General features: G+C 39.4%; 1 protein-coding gene and 1 long non-coding RNA gene across 10 annotated transcripts in view; one reads left to right on the forward strand and one right to left on the reverse strand.

The window, feature by feature from the left end:
* Window positions 1–18,841, forward strand: part of LOC109484510 (ral guanine nucleotide dissociation stimulator-like 1) — a 42,613-nt gene that overhangs the window by 18,732 nt on the left and 5,040 nt on the right. For 2 of the 9 annotated variants that reach the window (XM_019787813.1, XM_019787810.1), the window contains exons 2-8: window positions 13,868–13,969; window positions 14,713–14,888; window positions 15,849–15,917; window positions 16,206–16,405; window positions 16,894–17,024; window positions 17,385–17,603; window positions 18,389–18,492. In XM_019787813.1, the coding sequence (XP_019643372.1) occupies window positions 13,868–13,969; window positions 14,713–14,888; window positions 15,849–15,917; window positions 16,206–16,405; window positions 16,894–17,024; window positions 17,385–17,603; window positions 18,389–18,492 (1,001 nt within the window). Of the gene's footprint in view, window positions 1–8,580; window positions 8,651–11,340; window positions 11,411–13,867; window positions 13,970–14,673; window positions 14,889–14,949; window positions 15,042–15,848; window positions 15,918–16,205; window positions 16,406–16,893; window positions 17,025–17,384; window positions 17,604–18,388; window positions 18,493–18,841 lie in introns of those variants that run through there. The other 7 variants (XM_019787809.1, XM_019787806.1, XM_019787808.1 and 4 more) reach the window with 6 other exon arrangements.
* On the reverse strand, window positions 13,865–15,533 carry LOC109484686. The gene is made up of 3 exons (XR_002141080.1): window positions 15,460–15,533; window positions 14,705–14,817; window positions 13,865–13,961 (listed from the first exon to the last, which is right to left on the reverse strand). It is a non-coding gene; the product is annotated as an uncharacterized LOC109484686 (long non-coding RNA).

Raw genomic sequence — 18,841 nt, forward strand, 5'->3', positions numbered from 1 at the left:
CGATACGCCGCCTGTAAGGGTCGTATTACGGTCATAGCCCGTCAGTTTAGTTCCCGTCGTTCTGTCAGCAGGATGAGAAAACCGCGCTCCAAGGACAGTCTGGACGAAACTGTGAGTCTTTTGTTTTAGCAACTTGTTTTACAGCTATCGAGTTTATGGATATATTGTGTATGTTGTTCAAGTATATCTCCTTACAACTTACAAGTTTTTTTTTTTTAAAATGTTGATCAGGGTTGGAAATCCCACCGGCATATGCAGGTTAGTGCAGGTAAAATTAGAGCTGTGCATGTGCAGCCAGGTATTTCTGATGTCTGAATGAGTGATATTTGAAATGTTATAGTTTTTGTGTCCCTGATTTTGAGACAGTTATAAATGGCTTGTTTCATTTTGCCAACTCAGCAATGACATGACCATTTGTACCTGGCTAACTGTACTTTGGCCTCTTCACAAGGATATAGACGGGAAAGTGTCAGTGTCCCACCCTTTTTCTTTACCTGTCAGACAGATTTACTCTGTTAGTCTTACCCTTGACTTGAGGATTAGGTTGAACTGCTAAGCTCAGAAAAGTTAAGCTCATGTATTTGTAGCAAACTTGTTATTTTTCCATCCTTCATAGGGAAAATGATTAGAATCCAGGCCATAGTATAAAGGCAGACAGTCCTGTTTATGAAATAGCTGGAATGAGTAGAAATTGGCCAAATAGACAGATAGCATGCCAGAGGAGTTGGTCCGCTAAAGGAGTAGTAGTTCGCTGCTTCCAAGCCAATTTCTACTTCTATTCTTTACAGCCACTTCTGAAGCCTGGTACTACAGTGGAAGAGGCTACTGTTTTGCCAGTAGTTTTACAAGTTCTATGATCTTCCTCAAATTGTACACGAGTGACTTCACTTTGCAGCCTTCAACTTCAAGCCTGTTTATTTACCTCATTCTTCATTTAGACTTCAGATGTTTTTGAAACAGTCAACATTTCTGACTGCCACACGCAAAGCATCACCATGCGTCAGTCGAGGGTGACTGTATTTGTGTCTGTATCCATCACCTGTTACAATGCAGGGCTCGAAATACTGGGTGCATGTGCACCTTAGGCTTAGTGCACCCAAATTTGGAGCTCTGCACCCAAATATGTTCTTAGGTTTTCGCATGTAAAGAATAAAAAAGATGTTAAATGTATTAGTGTACAGCGTATTCTTAGCATCCAAGTGTCAGAAAAATAACAATATTATTGTTGTAGTGCTTTCCTTTAGAATTATGAATCATTAGTTTTTGCTGACATCATACTTATTTCATTTTATATGGTGCACCCAAAAAAATTGTGCACCCAATTTTTTAGGTTGGGTGCACCAGTGCACCTATTCCCAAAGATGAATTTCGAGCCCTGCAATGTAAATGACTTCTTTGTGGTGTGTCTCTCTATTCCCTGGTTGGAGGAGTATGAAAAGTGGGTGGTTCTGTCAGTATGTGTATGTATATGTGTCTTATGTCAAGGCCGTTTTTCAATTACTCTGAACCGTGCAGACTGCACGCCAAGGTTGGTCAACACTAAAGTTACTGACGGAGCAATCTGAAGTAAAAAGCTTTCAAGGATAAAGTTGATATGAACTTGTAATATCAAAACTTTTTTGTTGCAATAGTGGGTCCTAAAAGACAGTATACCAATGACCTTCCTTACTGTAACTATTATTTTAAAGTAGATAGAACAGATAATCATTTTGCCATTCTGAATAAATGGTGAGGATGAAAGAATTGTTTTAGCCTCAACAAATACTTTTAGTAGCCTCAACAAATACTTTTAGCAGCAACCATGGCCAGTTTGACATTGTTCATTATGTAAGAGACTTGTGTGTGTACTTGAAGTTATGTATTAACATAGTTTTCGAGCTAAGTAATGAGAAAATGCGTGGAACAGTTTTTGACTTGAGTCCAAAGGTTGGTATCAAATTTTGTGGTCACTGACTCACAGACCAGTTCAAACCAGATAGAGTCCACTTCATACCCTGCCTCAGGAACTGGCTAGGAAGAATTGAACAGTTCAGGGACACAGAAAAAGTACACGAAAACTGTTTGATGGAAAAAGTGAAAACTTCCAAAATTTGCTCAAGTTGTTGACCTGAAAAATGTGTTGGCGTAACAGTAGTGGTGCACTCAATTACTCAGTTGTACTGTATCCTCTCATTTAANTTTCCTCCCGATACGATTTGTTTCAAGGATATTTACTTGTGGTCCTATTATCGGGGATAGAATGTTAGATAACATATTCCGTATATTTTCGTTGGGAGATTCTTCTATACCTTTAAAAATTAGGTCCCTGCATTGAATATTTGGTCCTAGTACTTCAGCACAATAAAGTAAAATTGGCTTAACTAGAGTATTAAACAGTTCTAATGCGAGAGTAATGGATGGGTTGTGATTTGTTGCTAGTAATGACTTAAGGTGGTATGGAAGGGTGGCTGAGGACTTTGGGGACATCCTAAAAATACTACTTAGGATTACCTATGGTCATTGATTTTTTTGTGTAAGTACCTTAGTGCAAGATGATAATTTATGCAAATTTTGATGACGTAATCATGACGTCATCTCGAGTTATGAGCCACGCCCCCTTTTTAGAAAAATCAATTTTTCTGGCCAGCGCTTTGGTTTTTATTCACCATATTTTGTTGAAAGGCACACACTAGTAATAGGAACAAACGTATGCGAGCATTTTTTAATATCTCAAAGTGTTGATTTTTTATGAATTTTTTTTCGTAAATGTCAACAGTGCCATGCGCCAGCACCCCTCCCCAACATATAAAGCGGCGCAGTGTGTCGGCCTCGCATACGATTTTAGTTTATAAGCTTATCTTTCAAAAAATACCACCTTTTTGTCCCTTTCCATGAACATTTTTTCCACAGTTTCATTCTTAAAATGCTGTATATGTCGTAGGGGTTACATAATGTCCATTTTGAAGCCCGAAAGAGCCGAAATCGCCAATTTTTTGTCGCCATTCCAAGGGCGCCCATCCCTCCCACCAAAAAATGGGTCATTGACCTTTCAGCACGCTGTATTTAGCTTACTACGGCGCTATTTGGAAAAACAGGCCGGGGACATGTCCAGTAAAAAGAACAGCCAAAGGAACGCTAAGATTTCGCGGGAGTAGGGGTCACGTGACTCACCCAAAATGGCGGATGGCGTGTTTTGTTTTGCGAGCGGAGAAGCTGTGCGCTTTGCGGCAGCATTTGGGCCGGTAGACGATCTTTTTCACGGCCGTATCCTACGTAGATTTGCAGATGGAGGTTTATGGACTATTCTGAGACCTTATTGGAGAAAATCTGCCGGGGTATTCTGGAGTTACGGACTTGTTTTTTAGGCCTACCCCTAGAGGAGATTGACGATGACAGCAAGATCACAACACTGAAAAGTTATCGCGCGATACCGGAGTAGATAGCCCTGGAAAAAAGCTTGCCTGGACGTGGTATGAGATTATGAGCGTATATAATTTTGTTGATTATGTGAATTTACGTTGCACGTTGTCCTAGACTTGTGGAAATAATTTTCACGCACGACGTTCTATGTTCTATCTGAAAAGTACGGACTATCTCTGTAAATCTGTTGGAACTGATTTTTTTTTGTAAGCGGCTACTATTTGCTGTATGCTGTAAATCGTAAAAGATTATTGTTAGCAGTTACCGTAAGATTATGTAAAAATTCTGCTGAAGTTTGTAAGTATCGTATTTTTTAATAAAAACGTAGATTTTATAAAAATTACTTAGTAGTTCTTATCATGTCTGTTCACTAGAACGTAACGTTAACGTTTAGTAGTTACAAACATGTTGCAGTCGATACAAACTCAGAATAATAAGACAATGCACAGGTAGGGACGCGTTTTTATTCGGTAGAAAATTACTTAGTATGAGTTGTCTGTGAAAATTATGAAAGAACACAAAGGATAACGCCGCATAATGACGGCCGAGTATGAACTACCAAGCGCGGCTCTTTATGCATGCAGTGACCCGGTCCTCCAGGCCGCTCATAACTAAACCAAGATCTAACTTGTGGCTCAAAGCAGACAGCTTCGTTTCTTTTAGCAGTCGAATGTTTTTATGTAGGAAGTTGTCAGATTATTTCTGGCGTTTTTGGTGATTTGTGTGGCTGCATATCTCTGGTTTTGTGTTGCAACTTGACAACATTTTGCCGATACGAAGTGTGATAAACAATGGAAACGGCTTGTGTTTTCAGAAAATTATTATTCTTTGCATTTGGCAGGTTTTTACCTAAAACGTTTTGCAAACAACTAACATCAAACGCTCAGTAAAACTCTCTTTTCCAGTGTCTTTTCCCTTCCCAAAAATTATGAAAGTGAAGCTCTCAGTTTACGTAATGACCAGCGAGCCTGATTGGTCGAGCGGCGGAGTAGCTTTTAAAAATAATGTGCACACCCCCACTGGGGCCTGGCTGGAGAGTGAAAAAAATGCACAATTTGGCGGTCAATTTGGCGGCCAAAATGTGGCCATAGTGACAAGACGAAAGAAAATTATAAAAATAGACCCAAAAGACTACCATATCAGATAGAGTTCGCAGTATTTCTAAATATGCCTCAGCTATCCTTCTGGACCACCTTAAGTGCGTTGAGTTCTTTTACCTGCAGAGTTAAGTCTCTTTTAATTGAATGGCTTCTGTCCAGGTGTACTAGACTAGTGATGCATACCTAAACCCAATTTTAGGTTCAGGTCCGGATTCAAGTCCAGAGGTTTAGGTTCAGGTCCGGACTTGCAAGTCCGGACCCAAACCCATGGCATATACAAAATGGCATGTTGGCAACCTCGCAGTGTTGTCTGGATGAAACTTTGGCCACATAACATGGAGGCCGGTACTTGACGATGCCCAATGGTAATGTTTTCTTCATTTTGCAGCAAAGATTTTACAATCTACGGAAGGTTTTAGGTGGTTTGGAAAGAAAAGGGGTATGTGAAGTGATCTTTTATGGTAATAAGTCCGGACTCGGTTCTTGACTTCTAGGTTTTTTTGGACTTGAACCTAAACATTCTTACAAGTCCGGATCCAAGTCCAGTGAACCGGTATGCATCACTATACTAGACCCAGCTCAGGTTACATCAGCACAGGTTAGTGCAGGTGTGTGTGGATCAAAGTATGTACTTGAATTGTGGGATAAAACCATGACGTCATTGCCTAACAGTACCTCACGCCCACGTTAGGTCTAAAGCTCTGCACTGGTGCTTGTAGTAATTGCATTTGAATGGCAGTAATATTGGATGTACGCAATACTACGTCACTGTACTATATCAACCATTGTTAAAAAGCTACACATGAAATGTGTGCTTATAAACTTGCATTTCTCCTGCAGTCTCTCAGTGTCACTGACAAAAAGTAGTTGATGCTACCTGAAACGTCTGACTGTTTCCAAAATCATATCCAGTTGCTTGAGTAACTGTTTTTTGGCATATCTTATTACCTGGATGTCTAACAATCACGGACACACATGAAATAGTTCACAAATACAAGACAAGACAGGAACCCTAGAAAGATGCCTTTATTGTTTGTCCTTTTAGCAGGCATGCGAAATGTATAACAGAGCATCGACAGTGTATAACAATGTATAACAATGTTTAACAATGTATAACAAAGCATTAACTTTAAACATACCATGAAAAATAGATCTCTGTTTGAATGAAAGAAGTGTTAGGTTATCTATGCATGCGATATGTTGGTACTTTGTTAGTAGTCATGAAATGTTAATGACAGAGGATCTATGTGTAATTTGTCATCATTATCTTATAAATTATTCTGTCAGTCCATTTGTTTGACAGTTGTTTATAGTGTAAGGAGAAGTGAGGGTGGTTTGCCTGTAGGAATTTGTTCAAGGTGGTTTAGGGCAGATAGCCTCCAAAATAGACTGCCCCATTTTCGAGTGAAAGGTAGCTTCTGCCTAGAGAAGAAGTTGGATGTCATTTTCATCAAGTACATAGAGACAATCTTGTGAGATATCTTGCATCTAGGACTTGAATTTGCATCTAGCTTACATCTAGGTAGACAAGTGCCAAGTTATTGTGCTCATGGTAGGACCTGACACTTTTTGGATGACAGGAGAAGCCTTTTCTTGAGTGTTACAGACTCTCACACATTATATGCAGGTGAATTTATTGTTGCTGGCAGTAAGAGCCCTTTGTGACTTGTCACTGCATGTAAATAATAGCTACCAGCATCTATACCAGCAATTAATGAAAGCAACCAGCTTAGTAGTAGCCTGGGGCCAGCTTTTATTGTCAAAAATTCATCATCCTGTCACCCAGATGATACTAGTATTAGTGGGATGTCTTTGAAATTTCTGTGATGAATTATAGATTTAAAGCAACAATTTATTGTGTCATGTGAAGGTAGCAGGGGGTCCCTGTTACCCAGATGATAGTGGAATGTCTTTGAAATTTCTATGATAGATTATGAATTTAAAGCGACAATTTATTGTTTCATGTAAAGTCAGCATGGGGTCACAGGACTCGAAATACTGCGTGCATGTGCACCTTAGTGCATCCAAAGTTTGGAGCTGTGTACCCAATTTCTTTCGGTGGGTGCACCAGTGTACCCAAATATTTTTGTAGGTTTGCGTAAGATGTCAAATGTATAGTAGTATACACTAAATTCTTCACATATTGTCAGAAAAATAGCAGAATCATTGTTATTCTTCAGAAATGGAACAAAATTGGTTTTTGCTGACATTCTACTTATTTCATTTCACATGGTGCGCCGAAGAAATATTTTGTGCACCCAATTTTTTTAGGTTGGGTGCACCCACAGTGCACCTATTCCCCAAAATTTCGAGCCCAGGATGTCTTTGAAGTATCTATGATAGATTATAAATCTAAAGCGACAATTTATTGTTTGATGTAAAGCCAGCATGAGGTCAGCCTAAGGGTGGATTTTATGGAAATGTATCCATCATCTCTGGTGACAGGTGATCCGTCAAAGTCAGCTGTTATCTAATCAGCTAAGGGTTAGATAAGGTCACGAAGATAACCCACTAGCTTCATTATTCTGACAGATTTTGTGATTAACAAATTCATGTATGGTGCTCACAGCCTCACACCCAAGTTATAAGAGCAATGCAGTCGTAGTAGCTATATATTACTCTAGATTAATGAAATGCATCTAAGGGTTAGAAGGGTCACGAAGATAACGCGCTAGCTTCATTATCCTGACAGATTTCTTGATTTATACTCAATCTATATGGTGATCACACCCAAGTTGTAATACTAATAGCAATATAATTGTAGTAGCAATTTATATTATATCAAATATCCTTGTTGCTCTTTATAGCTTGCTGAAATGCATCTTTTATCTAATCATCTCAGGGTCAGAGAGGTCACGATGACAACCCACTAGCTTCATTATTCTGACAGATTTCTTGATTTACTATCATTATGTATGGTGCTCAAACCCAAGTTGTAATAGTAATACTAATATAATTGTAGTAGCAATTTATATTATATCAAATATCCTTGTTGCTCTTTATATCTTGCTGAAATCTAAGGGTTAGAAAGGTCACGAAGATAACCCACTAGCTTCACTTCATTATTCTGACAGATATCAGGATTTATATCCATTATGTATGGTGCTCACACACAAATTGTAATACTAATAGCAATATAATTGTAGTAGTACTTAGTAATATATCATACCATGCTTATATCCTTGCTCTTTATAGCTTGCTGAAATGCACCATCATATGGAGTAGAATGTAGAAATTAGTAGCCCACTAGCTTCATTATTATGACAAATCTTGTATATTGCACAATGGCCTTGGGCACATACAAGAAGTTGTAGCTGCAATTATGTACATGTAATTGCAATAACAATATGTTACCAAGCTTGAGGATATACAGTGATCTGTATCTTGTATCTGCTTGGAGTTTGGTTTCTCCACCCCCAAAGACAACTCCTGGGCACATAGCCAAACCAAGGGAGGTTTGTGATAAAGTGCCCTGCTGGTTGACCTGCCAAGTGGTTCCTGGTACAAGATGGTCAAAACATCCCCCTCGTATTATCTCCCCCAGGTGTTAAAATGTAAATTTATGGGTTTATTTGTATGTAAAAACGTTTCAGTTTTGTACATGTAGTTTGTATGATGTATGTTTAACTCCAGTAAGAATAGCTACATACATACTTTTTGTACAGTACTTGTATGTTTGCTAATGAGGAAATAAAGCACCTGAAGCACCTCGGACAAAACCCCAGAGGGCAAGAGTAGGCCTGGCCAGTACAGTGACAATATAGCCTTGTATCTGCTTGGGGCTGGGTTTTTCCACCCCCAAACCCAACCCTGGGCACATAGCCAGATCTAAGGCAGGTTTGTGATGATGTGACCTGACAAGTGGTTCCTGGTACAAGATGGTCAAAACATCCTCCAGATAATCTCCCACAGGCCTCGGCGGTACCAGGAGCACCTTGGTACACTCACCGCTTTCTGAGAAACTAGAACTCGAGACATTTCAGCCCCCCAGGTTATGTATAAAAGAAGTTGTACGTCAACTTCTGTTCAGTCTCTCGAGTTTGTCAATCATAGGACCAGTTCTTCGGTGGCAGTAGGATATTATAGAGAAATTAAAGGTGGTCCCAGTGCTTTTCTGAATGGGATCTTTGGGAAGTCACGGTTTTGTGCAGGTATTTTTCCACTGTTTCCATCTTTTTGTTCTTTCTTATTATAATATATTTGTGATGTTTTTAAAAATATTGTCAGCAACATAAATAATAAGTGCTTAGATATTCCTAAAAGTGTTTTTGCCCTGCTGTATCTGAGTTTGTGCTATCCCTAGATAATTTCTTTCATAAGCTCCAGTAAATATGTTATTGTGCTGTTCCTAGAATTGTTTTGGTAATCTCCAAGCAGATGTCGGAATGGATGGTTGTAATTTTTTGTCAGAGATTACAGCAGGCAGTAAACATTGACTGTCCACCCATCATCTGCTTGGTTTTCCACTATGTCTGAATGTGTTACAGTTTGTTCAGTACTGTTTGTTTTTCAACCAACTCAAGTTTCATCACATACATGTAGAAGTTGGTCATGACATACCGATAGGAAGAAATTTTAGGCCATTTTATTCCAATGATGCACAGAAAAGTTTCCAGTTTTGGATACAATTATAACCTTTTTCAGCCATCAGCTGTCTTCTACAAGTAGACTGTAGCTGAGCTAAAGAAGCACGAGCTTACAAGTATACAAGGAGTCTTCTTCACGAATCAATTGGCTACTTGTTGGGCAGTTTTTCTGCTAAGCCTCTGGAGTTTTCCTTTGAAATTGAAGCAAGCCTGGAAGAACTCCAGACTAAACATACAGTAGGGTTTAATCACGACCTCTCTGCCAGGACTAGCGGCTTGTTATCCCCAGATAATTCTGTCATCAAAAAGGACAGGAAGAAGGAAGGAGTTTCTCCAGGCCTAGGCTTAGCACAAGCCAGGAGTTGTGATAAAGCACTTTTTTTTACGGAGTGGTTCAAAGCAAGGCCCATACAACCACTTCTCGGCATTGAACTAGAAATATGAGAGAGACATGGCTATGTCAAGAGATGGCAGTGAACGTTTGATTTGAAAGACTGTAGATTTTAGGTTGGTAATGGTGGGAAACACTTGTCAGGGAGGGAATTCCAAAGCTTGGCTGTACGGGGAAAGAAACTGTCACTGTAAAAACTTTTTGAGTCAGCTGGTGGTTGGTCTTACTCGTGACCATGACAGTCACTTTCCCAAAGAGTTTCTGTTTCGTAAGCCGCATATTTTTATCGCTTTTCCTGGTCCTGTATTTCCTTGTTATCATCGTGACTACTTAATTTTCCTTCTTCCTTATAATTATTTCTGCTTTGCCCATTACGTAGCATTTTGATGACAAGTTGAATTTGACCACATTGGAAGTGGAAGGGCCACAGCTAATATGATGACTAAGCATTGATAGCACTAAATTGAAGTCTACACAATACCAGTATACTAAGATGAATTACTGTTATATACTGATCATACAAAGTGTATCTCTAACATGCATTTGTTTTATATTATTTATTTATTTTAAACTTGGCAAAACAGTTCCCATGCTCCTTAAATGATATTGTAATTTGTATACATGTACATATATAGCTCTACATGTATAAATATATGGCAACCAGACCAATTATAACTTGATCATTCTGTAGATGTCACAGACTCACACTTCCATATTTGTCTAAAAGGAGGTCAGTTTTCCTTGTAGAAATCGTTGACTTCTGAGAATCAGAACCAGGCCATGACAAAGACTTGAGAAATCTCATGTTTGTCTATAACTGAACTTAAATGATATAACTAATTTTTCTTCTCATGTAGCTCTATATGTATACTGTATACATAGCAACCAGACCAATTATTACTTGATCATTCTGTAGATGTCACAGACTCACACTTCCATATATGTCTATAAGGATCTCAGTTTTCTTTGTAAAAATTGGAGATTTCTGAGAATCGTAACCAGGCCATGGCATTTAGGACTTGAGAAACCTCATATTTGTTTATAACTGAACTGAATAAGGAGCTCAGTTTTCCTTGTAAAAGCTGTAGACTTGTCAGAATCGAAGCCAGGCCAATTGGCAAAGACTTGAGAAATCTCTTATTTGTCTGCCAGGATCTCAGTTTTCCTAGTAGAAACCGGAGAGTTATGAAAATCAGAGCTAAGCTGAGCAGTGACTAATTGAGCAATATCATATTTATCAATAGTTATGAGGAGCTCAGTTTTCCTTGTATATACTTCAGGGAGTTTTCAGAGCTAGGCCATGGGAAAGACTTGAGAAGTCTCTTATTTGTCCACCAGGAGCTCAATTTTCCTTGTAGAAACTGGAGAGTTCCCAGAATCAGAGCCAAGCCAAGTGGTGATGACTTGAGAAATCTGTTTCCAACTGTTGCTTTCCTCACACATTGGCATCAAGCCAGCCTGTGGATGCCCTTATATGGGGTTTATATCCTTATATGGGGCTGTCCTCCCCAGTACCAGCCTGTGGATGCCCTTATATGGGGTGTATGTCCTTATATGGGGCTGTCCTTTTCAGTACCAGCCTGTGTATAATGGCTATAATGCCCTTATATGGGGCTGGTGTATGTCCTTATATGGGGCTGTCCTTTCCCAACACAATGAAACGTTCTTCCCGCGTCATGCAATGAAACTTGGCAATGAGCTGTTAGTCAGAGCTGCCTGGGTCAACCTCTACGTCTGTTTAGCTGTAATTCATTTGTAAGGGGCGCATGGCTATGGGGTTGCCAGTGACAGGGTAGCATGTTGAAGGGAGGCGTTTAGTTCCTGTGATAAAAGCTGGGAGGATAGGAGATTACTGTAGAGGCTTACTGTGGGGATTCTGTCAGCAGAGCTGGGTAGGGATGTTCTGGTGGGCTGACATGCCATCCTCATTTAAGGTACTTCAAGAAACATTCACCTCTTTATTTGGGACAAATGTATATATACAATCAAAACTGCTAAATGGACAACCCAGGGGACTGATATAAAATCTTGTCTAAGTGGGCAGGTGGTCATTATAGACAGGATGCTTATTTGCTTGTGTCAATGCCAACAGTTATCCAAGGTATCTTAGTAGAGGTGGTCACGTGTGCAGGTTTGACTGTATCTCGAGAACTGTATGCCTATGGTATGGAAACTGAAGTTCATAATGTTCAATAACAAATTGAAATGTTCTTACATTGGTTTTTTGGTTTAAAGTGACTTTTCAAATATACAGTGATCAATGCTGGAAGGTATCTTTTCAAGACTGTCAAGTGTTGTCTAAGAAAAGCATGTTTTTAATGTGAATAATGGTTCTTGAAGTTGAAGTCTGAAGTTGACTTTTTTGTGAACTGAATAGGGTTACATAGAAACAACGCCAAGTGCACATGACTGAACCCATGTGTTTTTCATGTATTTGCATCCTAAGACAGGTAGAATTTCACCACCCAAGGGATCTGGATATCCTTCCAAGAACCCAATCCTACGTAAATTCTTAAAGATTCCACTTGAACTTGAGAACCTGCCAGGAACAATGTGCGTAAAGAAACCCTGGCACCTGTTTCTGATGTACGAAAAGTTCAGGGGATCGTCATCCTGTAGGTTGAACGTTCCTTGTTGTTTTTAGCATATCCAAACATTTCAAGATGTTGAACTTTAGAAGATGCTATGCTAAGACTGTTTAGATAGCTTCTTGTAGGAGCCAAGATTGTTCCAAGGTTTATAATAAAACCCTGGCACCTGTTCCTGATGTCAGAAAAGTACAAGGAATTTTACCACCTCTTGCACTTCTTCATGTTTTTAGCAAACTTAAACATTTGAAGATGTTAGCTTGTGAACTTGAGAAGTTGCTAAGCTGTTGAGATAGCTTGTTGAGAGGAGCCAAGATTGTTCCCAGGTTTGTAATGAAAATGTTCAGGGCATTTTACTGCCCTGTGTGCTCCTTGTAGTTTTTAACATATTCAAACATTTCAAGATGTTGAAGTTGAAAAGATGCCATGCTAGTACTGTTTAGATAGCTTCTTGTAGGAGCCAAGATTGTTCCAAGGTTTATAATAAAACCCTGGCACCTGTTTCTGATGTCAGAAAAGTTCATGGGATCATCATCCTGTAGGTTCCTTGTTGTTTTTAGGATATTATCCAAACATTTCAAGATGTTGAACTTGAAGTTGAAAAGATGCTATGCTAGGACTGTTTAGATAGCTTCAATCAAGGATCCAAGATTGTCCTAACGTTCGCACCTGTTTCTGATGTATAAAAAGTTCAGGGAATTCTACCACCCTGTGCGGTCCTCATGAAAGGCCTCTTGTTTCTAGCGCATTCAAATGTTTAAAGATGTTTTCTGTCAACTCTATACTAAAGATGGCACCAAGGAAGCTTGAGTTCAAGAGAGCACAGCTCTACAACGTTTCTATTGTTCAGATTCTTTCATAATGTTTACATCAAGAAACATTGTTTGGGAAGATGCCAAAGCCATTAAGGTTGAGATTGGTGAGAAGTTGCCAAGAAGTCTTGGAGAGTTCACAAACGCACCTGTTTTTCATGTTAGGATCAGGGCATTGTGACTTCCTGTTCTTCTAAGATTTCTTAAATGTTTCAAGACTTCTTCCCCACACCCAGTAGGTGGGTGGACTACTGTATCCGGTGTGTGGTTAAATGGTGCTAGATCATTTGGCTACCCTTTGACTCTGAGAAGATGACTAAACCATCAAAGATAGTTTCAAGTTGCCAAAAAGTTTCCAAACTACTCAAGGAAACTCGTGTGCCTGTTTCTGATAAACTGAAAGTTCATGATACACAGGAAACGGAAGTGAAACTTCGTGGAATTATTCCATTCACTGCGATATCCCTTCCAAGGAGACTTCCTGTTTTTATAATTCTTCCTCAACTGAGCTGTGAAGCTTGATGATTTAGAGTAGAAAGTAGAGAAGAAATCCTTGCCACAAATTAAAGTAGGACATCCTTGCTGATAACTTCACCCAGATGCACAAGGTGTGACAGGTCGTTAAGTGTAATAAAACCAGCTGCTGCCGTGTGACGTGCCTGTGAATGTTATGCCAAAGGGCTGTTCTACCAGCTATACAGATACATTTACAGGAGCTGGTGTGTTACACTGAAGGCAGTTTACCAGCCGGCTGTACAGATACAGAAGCTGGTGTGTTCCACTGAAGGCAGTTATACTGGCTATACAGATACAGATACAGAAGCTGGTGTGTTATGCCAAGGGGCAGTTATACCAGTTGTACAGATACAGGTACAGAAGCTAGTGTGTTATTTGCCAAAGGGCAGTTCTACCAGCCGGCTATACAGATACAGATCCAGACTCAGTACATTCTGTAATTCTAACCTGGTGTTTCCTTCTTGTGTGTCTACAGGGTGAGAACAGTCGAGAGTGGGGAGAGGAGAAGGAGGATGGAGTCATCTACACAGTCAGTCTGAAGAAGGTTCGACATCAGACCACAACCACTTCTCTACAGGTATGCTGGCCATGGGTCCTTCTGCTAAATATTTACAGACACAAAATTCATCTGTAGTGGTAAATTACATTATTAACAAAGGACTGAACTTAACAAGATTTCAGATTTTAGTACGGATAATCATGTAAAGTACAGTCCTTTGTATCATCATCATTACATGTATCATAAAACGGTGAAAACTTTTGTGTGTCCTTTTGCCTTGCCCTTTACCAGTGAATAAATGAATAAACTTAAAAGGGAGAATGTTGAATATGCAACATGCATCATCATCAATATTTGCAAGAGATTTTTAATGTGAATTCTGAATTGTTCACAAATCACTGTAGATAACACACAATTGAAAATTGTTGTCTTTTCCCAGTCTGACAATGAGGAAGGAAAGGTACAATAGTTTCTGAGATGAAGAATGATAGAACAGCAGTACTGTAGTGCTGTTTTTGTTGAGAAAGCATGATGAATACAATTTTAAAGATCATGACTTAAATTTTAAAATTGCTATTTAAAAAAAAATCTGAAGTAGCAAGATCACATGGTGTGTGTTTTTTTTTCTTATTGCACGAATTTTACATAATCTAAAATAACACAACATGAGATTGACACAGTTTTTTTTTAGGTAGACTAAAAATTAGGACTAAATGGTTAACAGCTTAGAGTAGTGACAATTTTTTTCTGTACTAACCTGTCAGCATGGTGTTCTCTTGCAGAAACTAACTCACGGGGAAAATTGGTTTCAACCTCTACAGTGGGAAACGATGAAGCTTCGCACGCTGAAGGCGGGAACTGTGGAGAGACTGGTGGAGAACCTGGCACCTGAGGATGTGGAGGACCAGGACACCAACTCCATGCACCTCAACGTGTTCCTGGCTACTTACCGGGCCTTTACCACAGCTGACCAAGTCTTAGATATTCTCTTTAGAAGGTAAGGGTGTGGTCTATGCATTTCGCAAAGGAGTTAGTACATGTTTATGTTAAACAATTGAATAAAACAAAACTCCATGCACCTCAACGTGTTCCTGGCTACTTGCCGAGCATTCACTACGGCTGATCAAGTCTTAGATATCCTGTTTAGAAGGTAAGGATATGGCTTAGGTACATGTGGTTGGCACTTGTGTATGTAAAACAACTGAATAAAACTCCATGCACCTCAACATGTTTCTGGCTACCTACCGGGCATTCACTACAGCAGACCAAGTCTTAGATATTCTCTTTAGAAGGTAAGGATCTCCATTAGCAAAGGAGTTGGCACAAGTGTATGTAAAACTTTTGGAAGTTCAGTAAATCAGTCATATAAAAAACAATCGAGTAAAACAAAACAGGACACAAACTTCATTCACCTCAACGTGTTCCTGGCTACTTGCCGGGCATTCACCACGGCTGACCAAGTCTTAGATATTCTGTTTAGAAGGTAAGGATGTGGTTTAGAGGTTTAAAGCTATTTTTTAGCCATTTGGAATATGTAAAACGATGGAATAAAACAAAACTCCATGCACCTCAATGTGTTCCTGGCTACTTACCGGGCTTTTACCACAGCTGACCAAGTCTTAGATATTCTGTTTAGAAGGTAAGGATGGGATTTAGGCATTTAGCAATGGAGTTGGCACATACACAAGGAAAATGTTACTCAAACGACCGGGTAGATCTTGAAAACTGTCAGACGTTTCAAGTACTGTACATTGTAGCATCCACAACTTTGTCTGACGAAGTGGATGCCATTTGAAACATCTGACAGCTTTCAAGATCTATCCAGTTGCTTGAGTTTTCATTGTGTATCACACTACCTGGATGTCTAACTTTCATAGGTGTGAGTTGGCACATGTATCTATATGAAACATTTGATTGCTTAAGTGTTTTAACAGATTTTTGTGGATTTCTTTTTCAGATACAAAGAATATAAAGAATGTAGAAGAAGAGGAGAAAATGGAAAGGACAGCAGACATGATGTTTGTAGGTAAGGGAGAGTTCTTAATATATATTTAGCTTGACATGATTCTTTTTAGTGGTAAGAAGGCCCTCTAGCTGAAGTGTACAGTACTGCAGCTCTGTTGTCTCTGTGCAAATCTACATCCAATTGTTATCTTCCCCAGAATAATCCAGTCAGTGCTGTGTATCTGGATGGACATCTACCAGGATGACTTTGACTGTATAGTTTAGTATTGTTGGTTCTGTCATACTGGCTGCAAAGCATTCCCTCTAGCTTTAGTCTACAGTACTACAGCTCTGTTTTTATCTTCCCCAGAATAATCCAGTCTGTGCTGTGTATCTGGATGGACATCTACCAGGATGACTTTGATGAGCCGCCTGCATACCGGCTGCTGCACCGCGTGCTGGAGTTCGCCGAGGCTCAGATGTCGGACGGGGAGCTGGCGCGACAGACCAGACACAAGCTGGACAGACTCCGCAGGAGCCAGGCACTCAAGTCACAGCAGAAAGTCTCAGGTAGGGGAACTCTGTACATGTATAAGAATATGTATAGGAAGGTTCTTTATCCAACAACCAGTGGGTTTTTATATCCCAATGTTTCGACGGCTGTCTGTCACCTTCTTCAGGGCAACAATGACTGGATTTGATTCGTAGTTTTGTACTGCTATATTACAACAGTTACTGGAATCCCAAACATAGAGTGTTGTCCCATAATATACATTGAATGTACACATACTGTCAAGCACAGTAATGATAGATAAGTTTCAGTTCTGAGTATGTGACTACACAATAATCAAATGCTTTTTCTGTGACTGTTGCATCATGGCTCACAGTTATCATACTGTGCTACCTGAACTAATATCCCACCGTCATGTACAAACATGTAGTGATAGTACTGAATACTGTTGCAGGGGCCCTTGACACAAGTTGGATTTAAGTAATGATTTAAGAGCTATGTGTAATAAACTATGTAGTAACAAAGCCTTGTCCATTCCTATCTGCAGTGCCCAATGGTCACCACCTGACCAGCAGTGAGGATGTGTTGTTCATCGAGAACTCAGACCCTGACCAGCCCCTAGACTTTGACACCATCTCTGTACAGACCATGGCAGATCAGCTCACCTACATGGATGCGGTTAGTTTCAACTTTTCTGGAGTTTTATGTTTTTTTATGAAACTTTGGGAATCAGTTTTAAACTGATAGCAACATGTAGAGTCTGACTTGGTGCAAAAAGCTCAAGTTCCATTTCGAAGATATGGATATCCTTTGAAAATATGTTTTTCTTTGCTAGTGAAGCCTTACTTTAAGGAGTTGTTGATGCAGTCTATCTTGTAGAATGCCTTTTCTGTACTGATGTTCAGCATCTCTTCCCTTCACCTTGTACCTTAATGAGTTTTTGCTACTTTTTCAAAACTTATTACTTTCTACTTGAGTCTATAATTTCTTGAATCTAGAATTTCTAACTCAAACTTAATATTTTAAATTTTTTTCCAGGAGTTGTTTAAGAAAGTCGTGCCTCATCACTGCCTCGGCTCTGTCTGGTCCCGGCGCGACAAGAAGGGCAAGAGCACGACAGACGCTCCGACGGTCAAGGCCACCATCGCTCAGTTCAACGCCGTTTCGTTCCTGGTGATTGCCACCATCCTGAGAAACACCTGCAGCTCTACAGAAGACAGGGTCAGGATCATCGAGAAATGGGTAGATATAGCACAGGTATGTCTTTGGCAGTTTTTTTAGTGCCATGAGAATCATTGAGACTCTCAAAATTAGATCTGACATCTACAGAAGACAGAGTTATTAGGATTATCGAGAAGTAGGTAGATGTAGCACAGGTATGTATGTTTCAGTTAGTGTTTAACTTTTGTATGGGTGACAATATGTAAAATGTGGCTTGTTTCTTACCATTTTCTCCCTTTTACCGTTTCTATTTCTTGAAACAGTTTAGGAAATGTGCAACAAAAAACCACCTACCTAAAAAAGTTCACAAGGAAATTTTGTGGAGAAGTGTTTCTTTTACCAAAAGCTGTATTTGGAATCAAGCTATCCTTGAATCAGTAGTTATGAAACTTTTGATAATGTATTTTATTGTATATTATTAATGTATAATGCTGGAAGATTTGACCAATCTCAATAATGTTATGCTAGGTATTGGTGCGCCAGCCACTTTCATTTTATGTAAATGCTATACTTTATGTCATCTTTATGTTTACATTTGTATTATGTTTTATGAGCAGCGGATTTACATAAGCACAACAAGTGCTTCCTATCCAATGCTCAAAAATCCATGTGAATAAAATAAATAAAATAAATGTATTTCAAAGGCCATAGAAAAGGAGCCAGTCCCTGCTTTGGGACTTTCAAAATTAACTTAACCTTCTCCCTACTGCCCATTGCTATAACCAATATAAATTTGGTGCCAGATGGCTACCCTAGCCTGCTGAAGGTTAACGTTTATTATTAGTGCTATAACATTGTTTCCTTTGCCATGTTGTCCACAGGAGTGTAGAATTCTGAAGAACTTCTCTTCGCTGAAAGCCATCATCTCTGGTCTTCAGTCCAACCCCATCTACAGACTGTCAGAGACATGGGCAGCTGTCTCAAAGTAAGAAACCTACTTTTCCTATTCAAAGGCAATTTAAAGTCAGCTACTGGATGAGTTACGGAGACTACTTCTGTTTTGATTGATGACATCATTCACTCTTCTTCAGCATCACAAAAATGAACTGACAGGATTTACATCTAAACATTTCCTCTGCGTACAATTTTTTAAAGCCAGTCTCTACCGAGTTGAGTCAATGGACCTATCACATTATTACGTCACAGTTTTTTATCTGTTCTAAAGAATATTCTAGAACGGTCAGTTAAAGAATAAAGATCATTTCAAAGTCAGGTATGTTTGATTTTTGCTGCGTCTAGTTTTGTTGACACAGCATCACATGCTGTAATGTGTG

Source organism: Branchiostoma belcheri, unplaced genomic scaffold, assembly GCF_001625305.1.
Source record: "Branchiostoma belcheri isolate BF01 breed outbred unplaced genomic scaffold, Haploidv18h27 scaffold7, whole genome shotgun sequence".
Classification (NCBI taxonomy): Eukaryota; Metazoa; Chordata; class Leptocardii; order Amphioxiformes; family Branchiostomatidae; genus Branchiostoma; species Branchiostoma belcheri.